The 22,293-nt window shown below is 40.9% G+C and overlaps 2 protein-coding genes across 3 annotated transcripts in view; one reads left to right on the forward strand and one right to left on the reverse strand.

The window, feature by feature from the left end:
- slmb (beta-transducin repeat containing E3 ubiquitin protein ligase slmb) overlaps positions 1 to 22,293 on the reverse strand; it is a 97,465-nt gene that overhangs the window by 10,259 nt on the left and 64,913 nt on the right. The window contains exons 3-6 of the mRNA XM_067790821.1: positions 14,862 to 15,133; positions 10,788 to 10,967; positions 10,267 to 10,721; positions 10,003 to 10,192 (exon numbers count right to left, since the gene is read on the reverse strand). Of these exons, the coding sequence (XP_067646922.1) occupies positions 10,003 to 10,192; positions 10,267 to 10,721; positions 10,788 to 10,967; positions 14,862 to 15,133 (1,097 nt within the window). The remainder of the gene's footprint in view (positions 1 to 10,002; positions 10,193 to 10,266; positions 10,722 to 10,787; positions 10,968 to 14,861; positions 15,134 to 22,293) is intronic.
- LOC137253582 (uncharacterized) lies at positions 1,334 to 8,339 on the forward strand. 2 transcript variants are annotated; one of them, XR_010953840.1, is made up of 3 exons: positions 1,334 to 1,397; positions 1,481 to 8,227; positions 8,311 to 8,339. XR_010953840.1 is itself a non-coding variant. In XM_067790806.1 (2 exons), the coding sequence occupies exon 2, from the start codon at positions 2,079 to 2,081 to the stop codon at positions 3,279 to 3,281; it is 1,203 nt and encodes a 400-aa protein (XP_067646907.1). In that variant the 5' UTR covers positions 1,334 to 1,397; positions 1,481 to 2,078; the 3' UTR covers positions 3,282 to 8,339. The 2 variants fall into 2 exon arrangements, 1 of the variants encoding a protein (XP_067646907.1); XM_067790806.1 differs by having other exon boundaries at positions 1,481 to 8,339.

The raw sequence follows: 22,293 nt of genomic DNA on the forward strand, positions 1-22,293 counted from the left end.
AGTTGCATAGTTGGAATCTATAATTTTTTCTTTTCTTAAGTTGCTTGTAAGCAACTTCGGGCAACGGTGATAGCAAAAACATTAAAATCGAAGGTATGAACAAGCCACGCAAAGGACTTTCTAAAGCAGATATAAAAGCAGCTCTGGAGTTTGATTGGGACGAGTCTTCTGATGAAGAGCTTGGCAGAGGATCTTACGATATGAAGTGCGAAGTAAAACATGAAATTGTTACGGTTCGCTGGTTGGAAAACAAAGCTGTACAGTTGTTATCTACATTTGTTGGAGATGAGCCAATTGGAACATGTCGTCGTTGGAGCGCAAAAGACAAGCAATTTATAGATGCCCCAAGACCAGCTATTGTATCGGAATACACCAAGCACATGGGGGGAGTTGATCTCTCTGATATGCTTATGGAACTTTATAAAGTCAATCATCGATCTGTTAAATGGTACATGCGAATCTTTTACTGGTGTTTGGGAACGGCAATTACGAATTCCTGGCTTTTGTACCGCAAGCACCTCAAAATGGTAGAGCCTAATGCAAAGCATATGCCACTTATAAAACTTCAAATGGAAATAGCGAGTGAGTTGCTAAATGCTGCCCCGCCCTCTTCAAGCTCCTTACAAAGGAAAAGAGGAAGGCTCAGTGGAAATAACGTGGAACTAGAGAAAATGGATTCGGTACCATCACCTCCGTCTCCTTTTGCACCCAGTTCTAGTTCCAAACGACGTAAAGTTACATATGATCCACCGAAATCGAAGAGATATGATGGAAATAAACATTGGATTGTATGGGGAGACAAAGGTCGATGCCGTCTTTGTAAGACAGGAACACCCTTATCAAAATGTGAAAAATGTGGTATCCACCTATGTTGTAATACAAGTAAAAATTGTTTTCTAGCGTATCATAAGTAAGTGATTATACTACCAAAAAATATTCTTAATAATAAAGGAATTTCAAAAACTCGCTTTCATTTCTAAGGGCATGAAATACTTCTTCAACGGCCCAAAGTTGCTTATAAGCAACTTTCAATATCTAGTGATCCGATATTTCCAGAAGTCCAAAATTTTCAAAATTCCTTAATTTAGGTCTAGTAATCACGGGAATGATGAAAACAAATTTCTGATAGCCGGTTCAGGTGCGGGGCTGAAAGGGTTAAGACTGTCTAAGCCATTTATTGTTCATGTCGAAAATTGGTCCGTGTGACAAAACGCCCATTCCTAGTGGGGTGCCATCAATGTTATTGTTTTATTACTTTTGATTTTAATGTTTATCGTTATGTTTATTTTAATATCCGCTCATCGGTATTTTGCGTATTCCTCTTTGTTTGATTAGCGACACCTAAAACTAAATTTCATTTCTGTCACGAAGCCAAAAAAGAAGGGCGCAAAACTGGGGTAAGCATTTTAATGGTTAAATTTATATTTTCTGTGACATTATTACTTGTGTGACTTTGTTAAATATGTACATTTCTTTATAGAAATAAATAGCGGCTTTAATCCAACAAAATAATTGACCCTATTCTTTTTCATCGCCACTTCACGACGACAGCTTTATTTCGCAGTGCATTAAGTCGCACTGTTCTTGTATGTACTTGTTCTTGTACATGTAAATTTTCACATAGCGGACATAACGGCTGCTTGCTAAGCCATTGCCGGCTATACATTTTTGACATTGAGAATATACGGAAGGGCATTACAAATGCTGAATCGCACTCCACCGAGACGTAGCCCGCGTCTGCAAGAGTCAACGCCGAAATCAATAAATAGCGATATGAATGCATCATCTTCCAATGCAATAGCAGCTCTTATGGCAATGTCTGCTGTTCAAGCCACTACAGCGTCAGGATTTCAACCGATGACCACCACTGCTAACGCCTCCGCAGTACCAGTGGTCATGCCAGCTGCCCACGCCGCCGCAGCTTCAACCGCTACAATACCACGAATGTCACCCCTATAGTAACGCCATATGCCAATGTCAATGCAGCTGAATCAGCTACAGCAAATACCACATTTATTGCCGCTGCCGCCTCAACAGTGATCACTACGCCGATCTCAACATGTACCACAACTACATCAATGGTCACAACAGCTGCCGCCTTGTCAGCTACAACCATGCCAGATGCACCCATACATACGTTCAATACAGCCGCCACATGTAAGACATCATATGAAAATGAAAACTTTCCTATTTCCACACACCAGGTGAGTATTTTATTCAATAAAATACAATCGTTAGAAAACTTGCTGCGTGAAACACAAGCGCAAGTGCACAAAAACAACCAGCTTAGTTCGCCATATCAACCCGTAGTGCCCGCGCAGAGTAGCATCCATAATATCGTGCCATATGCGCAGCCAAATTGTATCAGCGGTTCCCAACCGTTATTTACGTCAGGTGCTTTGCCAATGCACCAGTACACATCTGCCTCTCAGCCAACAACAACAATGCCTAACCTTAATAACGGGAACCAGCCGAACACCGTTTTCAATGCACTGCCTTGTCACCCTCCTACAACAACAAATGTGGATTATTTTTTAAATGGTTTTCACACACCGCAATCGTTTGTTACTGGTGCGAATTACCATGCCTTGCGTAAACTTCAAGACTTGCCTGAGTTTAGTGGTCAGCCGGAAGACTGGCCATTATTTTCAAATGCTTTTAACCAGTCAATTGCCGCCTACGGTTATACCAATTTAGAAAATAACCAACGCCTTTTGAAATGTTTGAAAGGAGCAGCTAGGGAAGTAGTCAAATTGCTGCTTATACACCCGGATAACGTAGGTGCTGTTATGGAGCAACTACAATTTAGATTTGGTCGACCGGAGTGGTTGATACGAAGCCAACTTCAACAACTTAAAGAAATTAGTCCCATATCTGAGTCTGCCATTGAAAAACTTATTCCCTTTGCAACCAAAGCCAAAAATTTATCGTTTTTTTTTTTACAATCCGTTAATAGTACACAGCATCTTTCAAACCCAACGTTATTGGAGGAGCTAGTCAGCAAGCTTCCTATCAGCAAAAGAATGGATTGGGCAAGATACGCCGCCGCCATCAAACCATATCCAACTGTTGTCTACTTTAGCAACTGGCTCAGCGATTTAGCTAATTTGGTGTGTACTGTACAACAAAGTGACAGTCGACGTGGAGTAGTATTACATACCATGGAGAACACATCCAGTGGTTCCCAACCCCCTGGCAAGTGCCCAATATGCAAGGGCGAACATAAAGTCAACACGTGCAAAAAGTTTTTGGACTCTAGTGTATCAGATAGATGGGCATAGGTAAAGAATAAGCGGTTGTGTTTTTCGTGTTTGAGGAATGACCATTCGACGCGTGATTGCCGTAGCCGCTCAATATGCACGGTCGGTGGTTGTCAACGCAAGCACAACAAACTTTTGCACGAGCCAAGCCGCAACGCTAATACCGCGGTCACATCTCAACGTGGACAACAGCTGGTAGGTGCCGCCAACATAGTCGTAGAGTCAATGCTAAGCTGCTCCTCCAATACACCTAAACAACAAGGGTTATTATTCCGCGTCTTGCCAGTAACGCTGTATGGCCCTCATAAAAGAATTGATACTTATGCAATGTTGGATGAAGGCTCCTCCATTACGATGATGGGCAAGAGTCTTCTGGGGAAGCTTGGTATACGCGGAGAAGAATGCGATTTAAATATACAAAGGTTTGGAGGAAGGACTGCCAGTGAAGCAGCAACATTAGTCAATCTCGACATTAGCGGAAAAGGAATGACTAAGCGTCATAGGTTACGCAGTGTTTATGTTTTGCCGAAGCTTAATCTTCCAGTGCAAAGTTTGAATAACAGTGATTCGCGTGGACTCTCCACCAGCAATTTGCCAACCGTGCCCATGCCGTATTCCAACGTTACCATCCAACACTATGTCGCTGGAGTATCGCGGTCCATATGCAGCCAACACTGAACTTGGCTGGGTAGTCTTTGGGCCTACTAGTCAAAGGAGCACATCAAACGCAGCGTGCTTACATGTAAGTAAGGTGAGTGATTTGCATACACTAGTAGAAGAATATTTTGAAATTGATAGCTTTGGAGTGCGTCCTGCGCCAGTACTAAAAAGTCGTGATGATGAGCGCGCTGAACGCATACTTAGAGAAACTACGATTCGGGTGAATGGGAAGTTTCAGACAGAACTTTTGTGGAAGAATGACCACGTAAAGTTGCCTGACAGTTATCAGATGGCCGCAAGTAGATTGATCGGTATCGAACATAAATTTAAAAGAGATAAAGTTTTTGCTACAGCATACAAAGAAATTATACATCGTTACATTGAGAAAGGGTATGCACGAAACTTTGGTACCTGCCCCATTTCGGGGTGATGAATCCCAATAAGCCAGGGAAACTCCGCCTTGTATTTGACGCCGCCGAATCTGTAGGGGGTATCACTAAATTCATGTTTACTTAAAGGTAAGGCTGAGTAACACAGCAATGTGCTGTGTTATTGTGTTAACACTCAGTAATGTGCGGCATGCACACGCACACTTATCGATTAATTTATAACACAGTGGCACACTCGATGGCACAAAGCTGACTGTGCAATGCCGCTCAAACTGGTAAATGCTCATAACACAGTAACACGCTCTATAGCACAGATAATGACAGTCAGATCGTAAGTGCACATACATACATCGTACATTGTGCTTGTGTGTTGATTGTATTGCTTTCCAATGACACTTCACTCAAAACATATTTATACACATTATACAAATATTACAAGATAAAACCGGTGAGAGGATAATGACATTTAAAAATATTTTAAAATTCTCACTGCGCTCTCATAATTTTTATTTTATTTTGATTTTTTCATAAAAAAATGGTGTCCACAGGGGCACTTACTCAGATATGACTTTGAAAAATTGGAGTATGAAAGAAGATAAATGTTGCCATGATTTACTCTTCTAAATGGCGTCAAACGTGGCGTTAGAGGTAAGTAACACAGTACTGTGCTCTGATATAGTTCCTACACTCAAATCGACTTTCAATAATCAGTTATAACACAATTGTGTCAACACAATGTGTTAACACTGCAAAGTGTGCCTGTGCTACTGCGTTAACACTCAAAAAATAGTGTAATTACCCGCCACTACTTAAAGGGCCACAGGAGTATCAGCCGATGCTTTCCGTGTTATATAACTTTCGTATAGGATCAGTTGGGGTATGCGGAGACATATCCGAGATGTTTCATCAGATTTACATTCGGCCTGAAGATAGATGTTCGCAGAGATTCCTATGGAGAGATGATGAAAAGGGCCCACCAGACATATATGAGATGCAGGTTATGATTTTCGGTGCCGCCTGTTCGCCATGTGCAGCGCAATATGTAAAGACGTTGAACGCTTCGGAATATGCAGATCATTTTCCCCGTGCGATGGAGTCCATTGTAAAGTACCATTATGTTGATGACTTTGTTGATAGCTTCGAGTTGGTGGAGCAGGCAGTCAGTGTGGCCAAACAAGTGTCCCAAATACATAAAGCAGCCGGTTTCCATATGCGCGGATATATCTCAAATTCTGTCGCTGTTATAAAGGCGTTAGCTAGCGAAGACGAAGAGAACACGATGAGAAACAGCTATTTTAACGCAAAGAATCCATCAACCGAAAAGGTCCTGGGCATGTTTTGGCAGCCTCAAGACGATACCTTCAGATACGAGCTGCGGTTCCCACGGTTAGGGGCTGACGTCATCAGTGGTACCAGGCCCCCAACGAAGCGAGAGGTACTTAGCTATGTTATGTAAATTTTTGATCCATTGGCGTTTTTGAGCCACCTTGTAGTTGGAGCTAAGCTTATAATGCGTGAAGTCTGGAGACGCAAGATCACCTGGGACGAGCCGCTCCCTGATGACATTACCGCCGCTTGGAGAAGTTGGCAGAAAGAAGTTCGAAGAACTGCCGCAGTTAAAGTACACCGTTTTTATTTCAATGGAGGTGAACCAAAGCACCTCGAGTTACATGTGTTTGTCGACGCTAGCGAGAAAGCATTTGCCGCTGTTTGCTATTGGAGATATGTCACCGTTGACGGAACTGTCAAAGTTTCGTTTGTATGCGCGAAAACAAAATGCGCACCCATGAAACCAATGACGGTGCCTAGGCTCGAACTCCAAGCAGCTGTACTCGGAACTCGACTGTCCCAAACGATCCTTGACGAACATCGGCTTGCTATCTCCTCGCACGTTTTTTGGAGTGACTCGACTACCGTGGTCAATTAGATAAATTCCAAGCATATGCAGTATAAGCCATTTGTAGCGCACCGGATAGCGGAAATCCTTTCGGCAACCTCCCCGAGCGATTGGAGATGGCTTCCTACAAGCGAAAACGTAGATGACGCAGCTACGCGTCGAACGAGCGATATAGATATTGAACCGAAAACACGCTGGTTTTCAGGGCCAAAGTTTTAGCTTATGAGCGTCGAGTCGTGGCCACGTTCTCCTATTGCTGTGAGTTCAAAAGATGAAACTGAAGAAGAAATTCAGAAGAGACATATATTTTTTGCAAATAACCACAATTTCATTGATTTTAATCGTTTTTCCTCATATATAAGGTTAAAAAGAACTACGGCTTGGATGTCTAAGTTTGTACAACGCACCCGTTATGGAAGTTTTGATGGTGGTAATCACGGATTATCACCCAAAGAGCTACATGCTGCTGAAGTTTACCTCTGCCGTCAAGCGCAGTCTTCCATATATGATGTGGAGTTGGAACAGCTACAAAACGGACATGTGGTGTCAAAGGAGAGTCCATTATGGAATCTGTTGCCGTACTTGGATGAAAATTCACTTATCAGGGTGGGTGGTAGGATTCAAGCTGCCAGCTGGTTACCACTCGACGCCATACATCCAATAATACTACCACCGAAACATCGCATTACGGCGCTAATTGTCGCGTATCATCACAGTAAAATGAAGCATCAAAATATAAAAGTAACAATTGGTGAAATAAGGCGCAAGTATTGGATCGTTAATATAAGGCAGGTTTTATGACGAGTTATAAGCGCATGTATGGAATGCAGGATCGCGCGTTCCAATCCAGTTCAGCCAATTATGGGCCCGCTTCACGAGGACAGATTGACGCCCTACGTCCGGCCATGCAGTTACACTGGCCTGGACTACTTTGGTCCTCTAAAAGTCACTATCGGCCGACGCACTGAGAAGCGGTGGATAGCCCTGTTTACATGCCAAACAGTCCGCGCGATACATTTAGAGGTTGCCTACGATTTGTACACTGACGCTTGTATCCTAGCCATCAGGAATTTCATCAATCGACGCGGTGTACCAGTTAGGTTGAGGAGTGACAACGGTAAGAATTTCGTCGGCGCTGATCAAGAAGCGAAACGATTCGACGAGGTGTTCGACTGCGAGCGTGTGAATGGTCGAAAGGTGTTGAGTTGGTTTTTAATTGCCCTTACAATCCATCCGAAGGTGGCATATGGGAGCGCATGGTACGTTGCGTGAAACGAGTCCTAAGCCATACCTTGAAAGAAGTTGCTCCGCGCGAATACACCTTACAAAGTGTAATCATAGAAGCGGAAAATATTGTGAATTCAAGGCCACTCACGCATCTTCCAATCTCCGCCGATCAAGAGGAGCCACTTACTCTAAACCATTTCCTGCTCGGATCAGCTAATGCGATGCAAACACCATGTATAAGGGAGCAGGACAAGGCGTTCACTTTGCGGAAGCAATGGCGAATATCGAGGAAGCTACGTGATAGATTCTGGAAACGGTGGATAACTGAATATTTGCCTACTTTGACAAGGCGAGCTAAGTGGTGCGCACCGTCGAAAGAGTTGAGTGTGGGTGATCTGGTATATATATATTTGTGATCCGAATATGCCGAGGCGACAGTGGTGCCGCGGCGTGGTCGAGTGCGTATATAGGGGTGCAGATGGAGCGATGAGAAGAGCGGATGTCAGAACCAACACTGGAGTGCTATGCCGTCCAATATCGAAGCTGGCCGTTTTGAACGTAGCGTCTAGTGAATCCGAGGGCTCCACGGGGGTGGGGATGTGACAAAACGCCCATTCCTAGTGGGGTACCATCAATGTTATCGTTTTATTACTTTCGATTTTAATGTTTATCGTTATGTGTATTTTAATATCCGCTCATCGCTATTTTGCGTATTCCTCTTTGTTTGATTAGCGACACCTAAAACTAAATTTCATTTCTGTCGTGAAGCCAAAGAAGAAGGGCGCAAAACTGCGGTAAGCATTTTAATGGTTAAATTTATATTTTCTGTGACATTATTATTTGTGTGACTTTGTTAAATATGTACATTTCTTTATAGAAATAAATAGCGGCTTTAATCCAACAAAAGGATTGACCCTATTATTTTGCATCGCCACTTCACGACGACAGTCCGATATGGTCGAAAGGGGTATCAACGGATGCGCATCACTGCCAGTTATAAGAATCCAATTGCGAAATTTAATTCTTTCTAATCGTCCAAAAGTTTTAAAAAAAAACAGGCTTAGGCAGCTTAACGTGGGCTAAAACAAACGTGGGTTAAAACAAAACACTAAAAGAAAAGTTATATAATAAATTTATATGCTCACTTTGCATATTTTCTTCAAAAAAAAAATTAACAATGAATTCAATAAAATGACCCAAGGCGAACATGTTTTCAAATTGTCCTCAAGTTGTGAAAAACGCAAATTACGCAAAAAAGGTGCCGATTAATTTTTTTTTATTTATATTGCGATTGGCTGAAAGAATAAGCGAAACCAGTGATACAAAATCCTTTAGTTGGTTCTAGGGGCAAAACGCTCCTTTGAAATGATTCTTACCTCATACTTAAGTTGAGGATATACCGGGGTTGCGCGCTTACAACATTTTTTGGATGGTTTACACTTTCATTGTAAATTGTAAACATTTACCAGCATAAGTCATTTCAACATATATTTTAAACTGTCAAGTCAAACAGATCGATTGTAGCTCGAAAAAACTGTAGGCGCCCTGTGCCACGAGAGTCATGAGTATTAATAGACCATTAATAGAAACCGTTAGTCGCCTTTGTGCGTGACCGCCAAGGAGCCACATATGATTTAAAGAAATTGTGTTCGCGACGATTATTAGGAGTTAACCCCAGGTGAAACGACTCTTTACACGAGATATACCGACAAAAGTGTGACCATTTTATGTATCCTATTTCTTTTCATCAGACGCAGCAGTACCAATTCTAAAGGCCGGGGTTAGGTTCGAAGCCTCTTTTGAGTATGTGAACGAAGGGCAATCCCTCCGCAAAGAGCTACTCCTGAAACATTTTGAACGATCTGCGAGATTTTGAGGGAAAACCCCCAGATATTTCCGAAATGGCCAAAACGTTGATTTCCCTAAATACATACAAACAAAACCTTTCCTAAATATTATTTTTTTAAATTGAAAAATCAAGCTTTTAAATCTAGGAACACCGGCGTACGCCGGCGTATATAATATAGCCTACGCCGCCGCCGCCGATAAAGTGATCGGCGTAAACCTCTAGTGCACCGCCCCTTTTTAGCTAAGCATTTTCTCACGGTGGCCTAGAGAATGGTACGGTTCCCGAGATGGTAGGGTTTGTACCCGAATGGTGCTTGTTACCGGAAATTACCGGAAAACTTCGTGGAGTGTCTTTATCGCTGCAACAACAACAACATGATCTTTTACGCACGACAAAACCAACACTCTGGCTCCAAATCGCTCGTACTTTTGCCGTGATCGTCGTAAATTCTGTATGGCGGCGATGAGAGTATTTGCATCCACGAGGACATCAACCAGCCATGCAACTCAATGCATGCTCTCAACTCTAGTCTTTAAAACGTTTGCATTAGTCCTCAGAAAAAGTAAAAACACCTTCAAAATTGCGCTCTCACCCCTTATTATATACAACCTTCAATATACAGCTACAGAAGCTTATCTTTAAAAATGCATGACGAATTTGAAGGAAATTACATTTTAACAAAACATAAACATTTAAATAGTGTTGGTTTTTACTACTTACCACCAAGGTATTCAAACAAAGAGTACTTGCTTGTGCGCGCGGATCCAGCGCCGCCACTAAGTCCCAAACTTTAATTTTACCATCATAGGCGCCGCTGACAATACGCTTCGAATCGAAGCGTATGCAACGCACCAGCTCTTCATGACCTTCCAGCACACGCAGACAAGCACCGCACTCAATATCCCATAGTCTAATGAAGAACCAAACAATGAAATGCTCAATCATTTTTTTGAATCATATCTATACAACCAAGGATCAACTGACCTTATTGAGTTATCTGAACTGCCACTAACCACCAAACGATCACGATATTGAAGACATGCAATACCACGCTTATGTCCATTTAATGTGCGCACAAATTCACAGCTCGATGTTGACCATACTTTAATGGTGCGATCACCGCTAGCCGATACAATATATTTCTCATCAAAATCAACAACATTAACAGCAGCACGATGACCAACCAATACACGACGCAATGTGATCTCACTGGGTGAAGTCATATCCCATACAGCAATTGAACGATCTTTTGAGCATGTGACCATCATGCCATTATTGAAACGTAAATGTAGCACAGCTTCACAATGATGTATCAATGTATTAACCATTTCGCCGGTATTTACATCCCAAACTCGTACCGTCGAATCTGATGAACCGCTTATAATCACCTTATCGTCATATTGAAGACACAAAACTGAACCGGTATGACCAGTTAAAGTCTATAGTGAATGAAGAGCAAAAATTAAAACGTTGGATATATTGTAAGTATATTGACCAATACACACCTTAACACACTGCAAGTCCGTACGATCCCAAATTTTAATTGTATTATCACGCAGACCGGATACGATTTTCTGATCGTCATACTGCAGACAATATACGCCTTTTGAATTCTCCGAACGGCAATTAATGCGACGTAACATATGACGACCACTACGCCAATTGCTCTCTATACTATCAATATCCTGCAAAAATTGAAGGTAACAATGAGCAGTAAGATTAAAAAATATGCGTATTTTAAGTGAGAATTCATTAGGTTGAGTTGAAATGATAACTTCGTTTTGGCAAATAGATAGTTTGTTGTGAGGTTATGCACTACGGCGTATTGGTCTATTATGCCCTCATTCTCTTCACAGCACCTCATCGAAGCCGATATCCCTGAGAAAATCCAGGATGGTGCCCGGCTTTAGAGAGTGTATGTGCCTACCTTCTAACTCTAGCGATCCAAGGATCCTTTGTTTTCTTATCGCGAGGACATCGTATTTGAGAAAGATGTGGCGACAACCTCGCCCTGAAAAATACTCGGCAAATGGTTGAGTGGTATGGATTCTCGCTCCGGTGCCCTTTGGTTTTTCGAGCCATCGGTTACCATATGAGTGGAGTGCTTCTGAGCTAAAGCGCCTTTCAAACTTAACCTCCTTGCTGGGATGAGTGGAATTTTTTCGTTTATTATCTCTACAATGCGAGATATATCTTCGTTTCTCTCAGAGAGCAATGTTTACCAGCATGCGTCCGGCTGCCTGCGTAATCACTATTGGTGATTTCTTTTGTACATGAAAATGTCGCCACTTTCAGCGGCAAACATTTTTAAGTTTCTCACTTCGCCCTGTGAAATTGTAGCCGCTTAAAATGTTCAGTGCCACCCTGCATGACTTGAAAAGAGCAAAAATTGTAACCATTTTTACAAAAAATGCAGTTCGTGTGGTTGTTCGCTGTCAACTGTGAACGCAAATTGCTTTTGAGTGAGGCATGATGCGACACATACGTACATATATAGCATTCGCTTCAGCTTCGTGTGATTCATCAGCTAATTGACAGCCCTGTTTTCTGCACCGTCAATGGCAATGAGGGCAAGTAATGTTGCATTTTTGGCCATTTTTAGGGGTAGCTTGTTGAGAAAAGATAATGATGCTCTCTATTGAGGCTAAGCTGATTTTACAACAGAATACAACTTTTTGAAGGGTTGGTGTGAAGGCGACATTTTCATGTAGAAAAAAAAAACACCATATGTTTAGCGGTGTTGGCTCGAGCAGCACCTCCATTGGCGCCGTCGGGTATGATCGCATGGCTTCCGCAATGCAAACGCAAGCCAGGCGTTGGAGCTTAGCCAGTAATTTCTATATATTCGCCAGAGTTGCTCTTGGTGATCACGCAAATACTACATACACTATGATGGGTCGCACTATCATCGTGTACATCCACCTTAGAATGTGGGGGCTACTTCACATTTCCACAGGAAGGTTGGATAGGCAAAATAAATCCTATGTACATGGAAGGGTAGCTGAGAACAAATCCACGAGATTATTGCACCTCGTCACCCACCTGACGGTTTCAGCATAAAAGCCGTATATCCCCTTATATTTAAAAAAATAAAGGTGCTGTTTCGTAACACATGACGTATTGAAAGGGATACCGTCCAACACACCTTTGACGGCTGCAGCCGTCGGACATTTAAACTTGTGGCGGACGGAATAGTCATCCCCCACAACTTTGTCATGCAGCTTAGATCCATTCATAAACAAGTTCACCAATCCTCCTTCGAGGGTATATTAGTTGTGAAGATATTGGCCGTAATTTTAACTGGCGCACAGTCTTCTGTCTTGCTGGGTATGAAATCGAAGCTAGTAATAATGCTAAGTGCCCATTTTACACAAGTCCAAATCCGGCGTCTCGAAGTCATATTACAACATCAGCTGCAGCCACCCTCCCAACAATGGCCACCGGATGCATATTCAACATTGTATTCAAAGACAGAGTTGGTGGTGTACGAATGATGTCTTTGATTTCAATCAGTGTCATTCGTTCCCAGTCTTTTGATATTGGAACCAGAGTAATTGGAACGCTTAGTAAAAGATTTCGTTTATTTGCGAACCAGCATTAACAAAAACAACAACATCAGCTATGAAATCCAAGGAAGAAGCGCTCTTGCCAATAAAGGCAACTTTGGATCTGCTATATGATGCAGAAGCATGGACCATGACATCAGATTAAGCAGCTCTGGAAGTGTTCGAGAGAAAAGATCTTCGAAAAATTTACGCACCTCTACGCGTTGGCGACGGCGAGTACCGAAGAAGATTTAGAGATGAGATGTACGAGCTTTACGCAAACGTCAATATAGTCCAGCGAATTAAAACGCAGCGGCTACGCTGGCTAGGCCATATAATGCGAATGAAACATGAAGCCCCGGTTAAGGAAGTATTTTTATCGGAACCCGCCTATGGAAGCAGAGAAAGAAGGTGACCCACACTCCGTTGGAAGGACCAGGTGGAAAACGGATTCTCTTGGGTGTGACCAATTGGCGCCAATTAACCTTCATAACGGACGGCCATAACAATTTAAGCGGTTAAGCGCCAATTAAGTAAGTAAGTTCAGTACGCTCCACCAAGCTAACACTCCACAGAAACGCTTTGGCTTGACCACCATATCATACAGTCAGTGCAGCTCCCTAGGAGAGAACCTGCAGCGTTTACCAATGAACTCACGACAGCAGCAGACGGTAAGGGGATCTTGTACCTTCTCGTGTATAGAGCAAGCTCATATTTATTTAGCTTCGCAGCTAGTCAGGTCCGGCGGGGTTTTTAGCAATAAACCTTCCGCGAGGATTGCCAGATCATCAGCAAAGGTCACCCTTCTCGGAGCCACTTACCTCTATTTCCTTGTATAAATAACTTGATTTAGTATAAGCTGCCCTCAGCTTTTTACAACTATATTGAGATAACGCTACCGCAAGTTATATCAACTAGTCAGGGTGGTCAATGACTCCCGATTATTTAGCACCACAATCCCACATAGGGGTCCCGTCATCGCTGAGACAGAAAACGGCAATCGGGTCTATGCACCGGAATGACACGGGTTCCTATTTAACCCTGCCTAATCTGTCATGGCGGCCGCCGTGGTGTGATAGTAGCGTGCTCCGCCTACCATACCGAAGATACGACCCGGGCAAAGCAACATCAAAATTTTTGAAACAAGTTTATTCAATTAGAAGAAAAATTTTCTAAGCGGGGTCGCCCCTCGTCAGTGTTTGGCAATCACTCCGATTGTATTTCTGCCATGTAAAGCTTCTCAGTGAAAACTCATCTGCCTTGTAGATGCCGTTCGGAGTCGGCATAAATCAAGTAAGTCCCGTCCCGTCAATTTGTAGGCAAAACAAAAAAGGAGCACGACGCAAATTGGAAGACAAGCTCGGCCTAAAATCCCTTCGGAGGTTATCGCGCCTTACATTTGTTTATCATATATATTATTTCTAATTGCTGTTTTTATGTACGCGTCCCTTTTTCGCTCTTATTTAGAATCCAAATCTATAAATAAAGTTTTGGTTGGTTCGAGCTATTAGCGAGCTTTGGGCAATTGTGGTCGTAGTGCTTTTGTTTAGCTATATTTTATTAAAATAATTTGTTAAAAATAAACGATTGTGAGCACAAAAAGAAATCTGTTTGTACTATGGCACTATTGTGAATATTTTCACTGCATTATCGACAGTTGCTATCCTACGCCAGATGGCAGCGCAAGCCTGTAAGTTTTAATTGATTTATAGAACAGCTCATTTCTGTTGATACTTGATAAAAGACTTTTATATTGGTTGCGTAAGATGCGCACGGGTCCGGCTCGTTTTTTTTTAATCCGTCACGATATATTTGCGTACTTGGACTAAGCAGAACGAAATGTTATAAGAACGATATATGTATCTAAAAATTTCATCCCTCTCGATTAACTATTGGTCAGACCCTCGAGTCCATTTTCCTCTGTATAGCTCAGTCAATCTCATGTGTTTTTTAAAGAGAAAATTCGGTATGCGCCAAGTTCAGAAGATTCTCAGGAAGGTATTAATGATAAATAAAAAATAAAAATAGGCCTACCTTCATTATAGTTGGATAGAGTTCACGATAAAATGAATGTGGTCTATGAGTAGTGCCAGGTCTTGGCTTGAAAAGATATTGCATCCAACCGCGACGCTCGGCTAGGCCACGCCATAATGAATCGGTGCGTACTTTGCGTTCGATAAGCTTTTTCCAAAGCATACCTTCGGATATAACACGTAACCATTCTTTACAAACCAATTCGGCGGACTTGAGCGAATCTGCATCCAAATAGGTTAGTATATTTTCGGCAATGTGATCGAGACCTTTTTCTGCAATTAAGAAACGGAGAAAAGAAATTCATTATTAAAGTTATTAATTAAAATCACATATAATATTTTTAATTGCTGTTTTTATGTACGGGAACCTTTTTCGCTCTTATTTGGAATCCAAATCTATAAATAAAGTTTTAGTTTTAAGATGGAGGTTCGGGTTATTAGCGAGCTTTGGGCAATTTTGGTAGTATTGCTTTTGTTTAGCTATATTTTATTAAAATAATTTGTTAAAAATAAACGATTGTGAGCACACAAAGAAATCTATTTTCACTATGGCACTATTGTTGCTATTGTACGCTAGATGGCAAGCCAAGCTGTATTATACGCTAGACGGCAGCGCAAGCTGTAAGTTAATAGAACAGCTGATTCTGTTGAAATTTGATAAGAGACGTTTATATTGGTTGCGCAAGATGCGCACGGGTCAGGCTCGTATTTAAAAAATTAGAACCAAGGTGCAATATAAAAACAAAAACGTCATCAATATTAATCCACATTTCATTTAAAATAAATATATTTGAATCAAATAGGTAAGGAAGGCTAAGTTCGGGTGTAACCGAACATTACATACTCAGCTGAGAGCTTTGGAGACAAAATAAGGGAAAATAACCATGTAGGAAATTGAACCTAGGGTAACACTGGAATGTGTTTGTATGACATGAATATCAAATGGAAGGTATTAAAGAGTATTTTAAAAGGGAGTGATCCTTAGTTCTTTTCGAGATATCGCCATAAAGGTGGACCAGGGGTGACTCTAGAATGTGTTGGTACGATATGGGTATCAAATTAAAGGTATTGATGAGGGTTTTAAAAGGGAGTGGCCCTTAGTTGCATATGTGAAGGCGTTCTCGAGATATCGACCAAAAATGGACCTGAGTGACCCAGAACATCATCTGTCGGGTACCGCTAATTTATTTATATATGTAATACCACGAACAGTATTCCTGCCATGAGTTCAGGAGCTTTTATTTTCGCCCTGCAGAACTTTTTCATTTTCTTCTACTTAATATGGTAGGTGCCACACCCATTTTACAAAGTTTTTTCTAGAGTTATATTTTGCGTCAAAAAACCAATCCAATCGCCATTTTTCATCCCTTTTTTGGTCGGGTAATAGCCGGATTTCGCCCATTTTTATTACCAAGTTATCGTGTTAACAGCCGAGCGGGAGGACAGACGGTCGACTGTGTATAAAAACTGGGCGTGGCTTCAACCGATTTCGCCCATTTTCACAGAAAACATTTTTCGTCATAGAAGCTATGCCCAAATTTCGCATTAAAAGTATTCTAGACAAATTAAATGAAAAAGGGCGGAGCCACGCCCATTTTGATTATAGTCCGATTTCGTTCATTTTAAATAGCGATCTGACTCATCCCAGGAGCCTACATATCAAATTTCAATAAGATACCTCAAAATTTACTCAAGTTATCGTGTTTACGGACAGACGGACGGACGGATATGGCTAAATGAATTTTTTTTTCGCCCAGATCATTTTGATATATAGAAGTCTATATCTATCTCGATTAGTTTATGCCGTTACGGGGTACCGTTATGCGAACAAAGTTAATATACTCTGTCAGCTCTGCTCAGCTGAGTATAAAAATGTAAACAAACTTATTTAGACGCGTCGTTAAAAACGTTTTTGTCTCTTACTACCTTATTCTAGCCAGCCATTCAAATGCTTATCGGAAACTTTTAACTTTATCGAATTTTCATAACCCAATTTATATGCCAAACAGTTATACAAAACAATTATACGGGTCACATAACATTGGCGGTATGTAATCCATTAAAATGGTTACGGACTATTTACTGCAATGGTAAATGGGTCGCAGCATACATATGTACAGACGTGGGTATTAACAAAGGTTTGCTTAGTTAGTGACTCATTTTCAAGGTACCGCAATATTTGCTAGCAATTTTAAGCGACTACTTAAGAGACAAGTATCAAACCACTAACGGCCAAAAAAAAGGTAAAAATAACAGACGGAGCCGCCCAGGGTTAGGTACTAGGCCCCGATCTCTGGAATACAACTTACGACGGTCTTCTTCTATTGGACATGCCAGAAAGCACCTTCATCGTTACTTTTGCAGACGACGTGGCAGCTGTGATAACGGAGAACGTAATCCACCCAAAGAGACGGATTCCCACTACCAGTAATATGACGTTTGGGGACCAGCCAATAGAAACACTCACTTCAACGAAATATCTGGGAGTGACGTTAGACAGCAAACTCACCTTCTCAGATCACATACGAGGAGCCTGCGAAAGAGCTGCGCGCACAATAGCGAATTTGAGTAGATTAATGGCAAACACAGGTGGTCCAAAGCCATGCACAAGGAAGCTGCTTGCATCAGCTTCGGATTCTATACTCTTATACGGTGCAGAAATCGGGGCGAACGCAATGAAATACCGGAAAAACCGAATTGTCCTCACCTCGGTCAAACGCAGAGGGTCGCGGCGAATAGCTTCGGCTTACCGTACGGTTTTGGTTGAAGCTGTCCTAGTCGTTGCGGGAACCTTATATATACCAAATATGTATCTTCTCGCTGAAGAAAGAAAAGCAATATACGACAACGAAACGCAAGCGAGTAGAGCTGCTGTTGCCATGCAGGCTCGAGAACAATCGATTCGACGCTGGCAAGAACATTGGAGCAACAGCACCGTAGGAAAGTGGACTAGTGAGAACTAATCCCTGAACTGCATCCATGGTTGAAGCGACCACACGGAGAGGTAGACTTTTAACTGAGCCAGTTTCTAATCGGACACGGTTACTTCCGCAAATACCTGCACAGAATGGCCAAGGTTGATAGCCCGAGATGCATGTACTGGGAGACAATACGACGATGCACGCCACACCTGCATCGAATTCGGACACTTCTCCGATCAGCGAAGGAGGGTAGAAGAGATACTTGGCGACCTATCCCCGGGCAGTGTCATCAATAACATGACCTGCCTAAGAGCCAGATGGGATACCGTTAGCACATATGTGAAGCATATACTTAGCAGTAAACGAGAAGACGGAGGAAGAACGGAGTCCTACACTCGGAGAGTCTCGCAGTGAGGCTTAAATATTCCGGCAGGGATGCACCGTAATGTTAAGCTAATCGTTTATCAAAAAATTTCCACCGTTTCCGTTGAAACACTTCGAAATATTATCGATAAAGAAATTATCAAGATAAATTGTATCTCGTTTTTAACCGAAACGAAAACCTTTCGTTAACGTTAAAAAGGTTAACAAAAACGTGATACTTTATATTTGAATTGTGCTGGCAATGCTATAGCCATGGTGAAGCCGTAAGGTGGTAACAGCGAGTGGACATACACACAAACTCCATGTAATTTGTTTGTGTAATTCGTTGGTCGTAATGTCAAAAATACTCTGAGAAATGTTCGTACTGTCAAAATTCATGAGAAAAGTTGGAATCAGCTTGGCTAATGCTTTCACCTTTAATGACTCCGCCATCAATCAGCTTTGCCAGCATAGTTTGAAATTAATAATCAACATAAACGATTTGATTTCGTTTTGATATGGCAGAAAACGAAACAAAATCATTTCGTTAATTTGACGTTCTTACCGTTAATAAACGAAACGAAATGACTTTGTTTCGTTTATTAACGTTAATTATCGTAACGAAATGATATCGGTTCGTTGGTTAAGCATGCCTGTATTCCGGTCAGTGTACAAAGCATTTCCTCCTTCCACGAAACACAAACAAAAAAAAAACTAGTAGTGTTCCGAAGGCACTAGAAGCGCACAAGTTGTGAACTAGAGATTTTCCCTACAGAGTATTTAAAACCTATGGTGCGGCGGACTTCAAACAATTGTTTTGTGCATTTTGAACTAGTTCGAGACTGGTATATCTCTGATCAATTAGGACATCAAAAAACCAGTTTCTTGTATGGAAAAATGGGTGTTTTCTAGGGGTTAGCCTTCATATTAGTTGTGGGATAGTTTGCAACTACAGTAGTAACTCGATTCTTGCATGTAATGGAAAACGGGCCCGGTGCAAGTTTTGAAGTTGTCGCAAGTACCAAGTTTTTTTTTTCGTGTGAAATAAATCGCAATTTTATGAAAGAATTTGGTTGAAAAATAAGTTGATTATTTTTAATATGTATTTAAATTTAAAACGCTTAAGTTTAATTCGTTCATATTCATACATAAATATAGAAAGACTCACATACTTTATGTTGAACTAAAAAATTTTTAATTTTTGCTTGTTTTGTGCAAACTCGCTTGTTCAGTATGACGCTGCTTCTAAAGGCTTGGTTTCCTCGAAAGCGGTGCCACCATATAGCGACCGTTACATAACGGTAGAGTACGTTGTCAAAAATATTGCAATGTAAAAGTAATTATGTGGAAACTAAGCGCCGGGCAACAAATAACGCTGCCGTCATGACGGTGGAAACTCGTTCATCACCGTCTTTTCCTGCCGCTATTGTCAAAGCGGTGAATACTTTGTCAAATATTTCAAATTATTTATAAAATAAACAACATTTTTGAATTGAATTTTTTTTTGTGAGTTTATTAAAAGAAAAATTATAAAAAAAGCAAAACAAAAACATGCAAAAATGTAAAATTAACTTTGGCAACTCGTCTGCCGTAACAGTTCGTAGTTTCCAACAAAGCGTTGCCGCTAGAAACGGCGAGTATACCGGCCACTCTTTAGCGGTCGTAACATAGTGGTACCGCTTTTGGAGGAAACCAAGCCTTAAGTCTCTAGATCGTCATAATAGCTGTGTTTCAAATCTATATACGTTTACGCTTAAGCTATATATGGACTGCTAAGCGACAAACTTTACATACACCTCTGAAATTGCTACGCATAAAATTAGTACTACTAAATTTCAATAAGCATTATACTCAGATGTAACTGAAATATGTGTTTCACCCTCTGCACTAATTCTATGTATTCTATGCGCGTCCACTACTTATCACTACTGATTCAGCTATATGTTATACACAGAAATACAACAGAGGGTTATGTCTCCGCTTTTCAGTACACCCTGTGCTGTAGCTAGTTGTTTAACCACTGCCGCTAGATGGGTCTCCTAACCATTATCTAAGCGTGGATAGACGTTTTTTTCACGCGCAAACGAAACGTATAGCCAACCAATTGGTATTTGGTTTCTCGCCATATCCATAACCTAAAAATATTTGAGTTGGTGAATTTAATAACTTTTTGTCGATTTTATTCATTGTTTTGGATACGTTATGACTAAGAGACTTATTTTTTGTGGAATATGTTTGTAATTTTTTGCGTTTGGTCTACGAGGGTTGCATTTTATATTTTACGCCTTGACAACACTACATGTGATTAGCTGTAATTAGATATTTTTATCGTAAAGTTTGGTATTTTTTGGCATAAACTTGCATATAGCGTTTTCACTTACGAGTTTTATTTGTGTTTATTTATAGGGAATTTAAAAATTCATATTGCCTAAAAATGGAATTAACCCGTGAACATTTTCGTGCAATGATTTACTACGATTTTCGATGTGGATTATCGAGACAGGAGTGCATCAATCAACTTACTTCTACTTTTGGTGTTGAATTACCACACTTAGCCACTGTGAAACAATGGTACAACGTGTTTCTACGTGGCCGCCAATCCTTGCAGGACGAATTTCGTGAAGGTCGTCCAAAAATGGTGGTTGTGTCAGAAATAGTCGATGCTGGGCGTCAATTGATAACACAAGAACGTCATGTGACATATCGCGAGATAGAGGCATCCTTGACCATTAGTGGGACCAGCATACATTCAATATTGCATGAACATTTGGTCGTAAAGAAGATTTGTTCTCGTTGGATACCGCATAATTTAACAATTGCCCAAAAAAGGACTCGTGTCGATTGGTGTAAAGAAATGTCGAAGAAATTTAGCCGTGGTGGATCAAAGCACGTCTATGACATCGTAACAGTTGACGAATCTTGGATATATGTATGAGCCGGAAACAAAACAGCAATCGACTGTATGGGTGTTCCAAGACGAGCCTAATCCAACAAAAGTTGTTCGCCCAAGAAACACCTCAAATGTTTGCCTGTTTTTTCGGAAAATCTGGTCATGTCGCAACTGTTCCACCAGATAAACTTAAAACGGTCAATTCTGAGTGGTTTACAACCATTTGTTTGCCAAAAGTTTTTATAGAATTAAGGAAAACCAACCGCCGAAGAAAAAGCATTCTTCACCAAGACAATGGGAGCTCTCACATATCGATTCACACAAGAGTTTTTGAGGACTCAAAAGGTCGAATTGATGGGTCATCCGCCTTACAGCCCTGATTTGGCACCTAATGATTTCTTTTTATTCCCGATCAAAAAAAAAAAAAAAGCGAGGGAAACGTTTTTCAACGCCTGAAGGAGTTGTAGAAGCCTTCAAACAGCTCGTTTAGAGGTGGCCTCTTCTGAGTGGCAAAAGTGCTTTGAAAATTCGTTCGAGCGAATGCAGAAGTGTACGGTATTGACCTGGATGGAGAAAACAATACAATACTGTTTTCATTATGAGGCGCAAAATATAAAAGGCAACCCTCGTATGTTACAAGAATCGAGGTGTGTAAGTACCGAGCATGTGCACGAATTGAGTTACTACTGTAGTTTTTTTGACTACAGGGTAAGCACATACATATATAAATATGTGTTATTTAGATATTCAGACGAAAGTAAAGTGAACTGAAATTACATCATTAGCAGTAAAGTGAAAATAGCAGAATAAACAAAATCATGTTGCACATTTATAAATTTACAATGAAAAATTTAATAAATAAATATATGATGCACTTAGCCTGGCACTTGTTTATCAAGTCAGTTTTTTCTTTTGTTTACTTAATTCAATTAAGGTTTTCTCAAGTTTGGCGTCGGTAGAATACAACGCTGTTTGATAGGCAGCCATGTTAATTTGTGTTTGAGAAAAAAGTAGCAGCATGGTAACCCTGCAACAATTAACACTACAGTCATAGGTGCTATCAGGAGTCACAATTTTTATGTACATGTCTTGTAGGGAACTTTCAAACCAAAACGCAATAATTCAAAAATTTTTCGAACTAAAACGCAACTAATAATTTTTTTTTAGACCAAGAGACAATAATTATTTCAAATCTATTTGTCTGAAAGATGTAATATTTTGGATGTATGTATGTGTATTAGACTGGGTCGATATATTAA

This window comes from Eurosta solidaginis, chromosome 1, assembly GCF_040869045.1.
Source record: "Eurosta solidaginis isolate ZX-2024a chromosome 1, ASM4086904v1, whole genome shotgun sequence".
NCBI classification, from domain to species: Eukaryota; Metazoa; Arthropoda; class Insecta; order Diptera; family Tephritidae; genus Eurosta; species Eurosta solidaginis.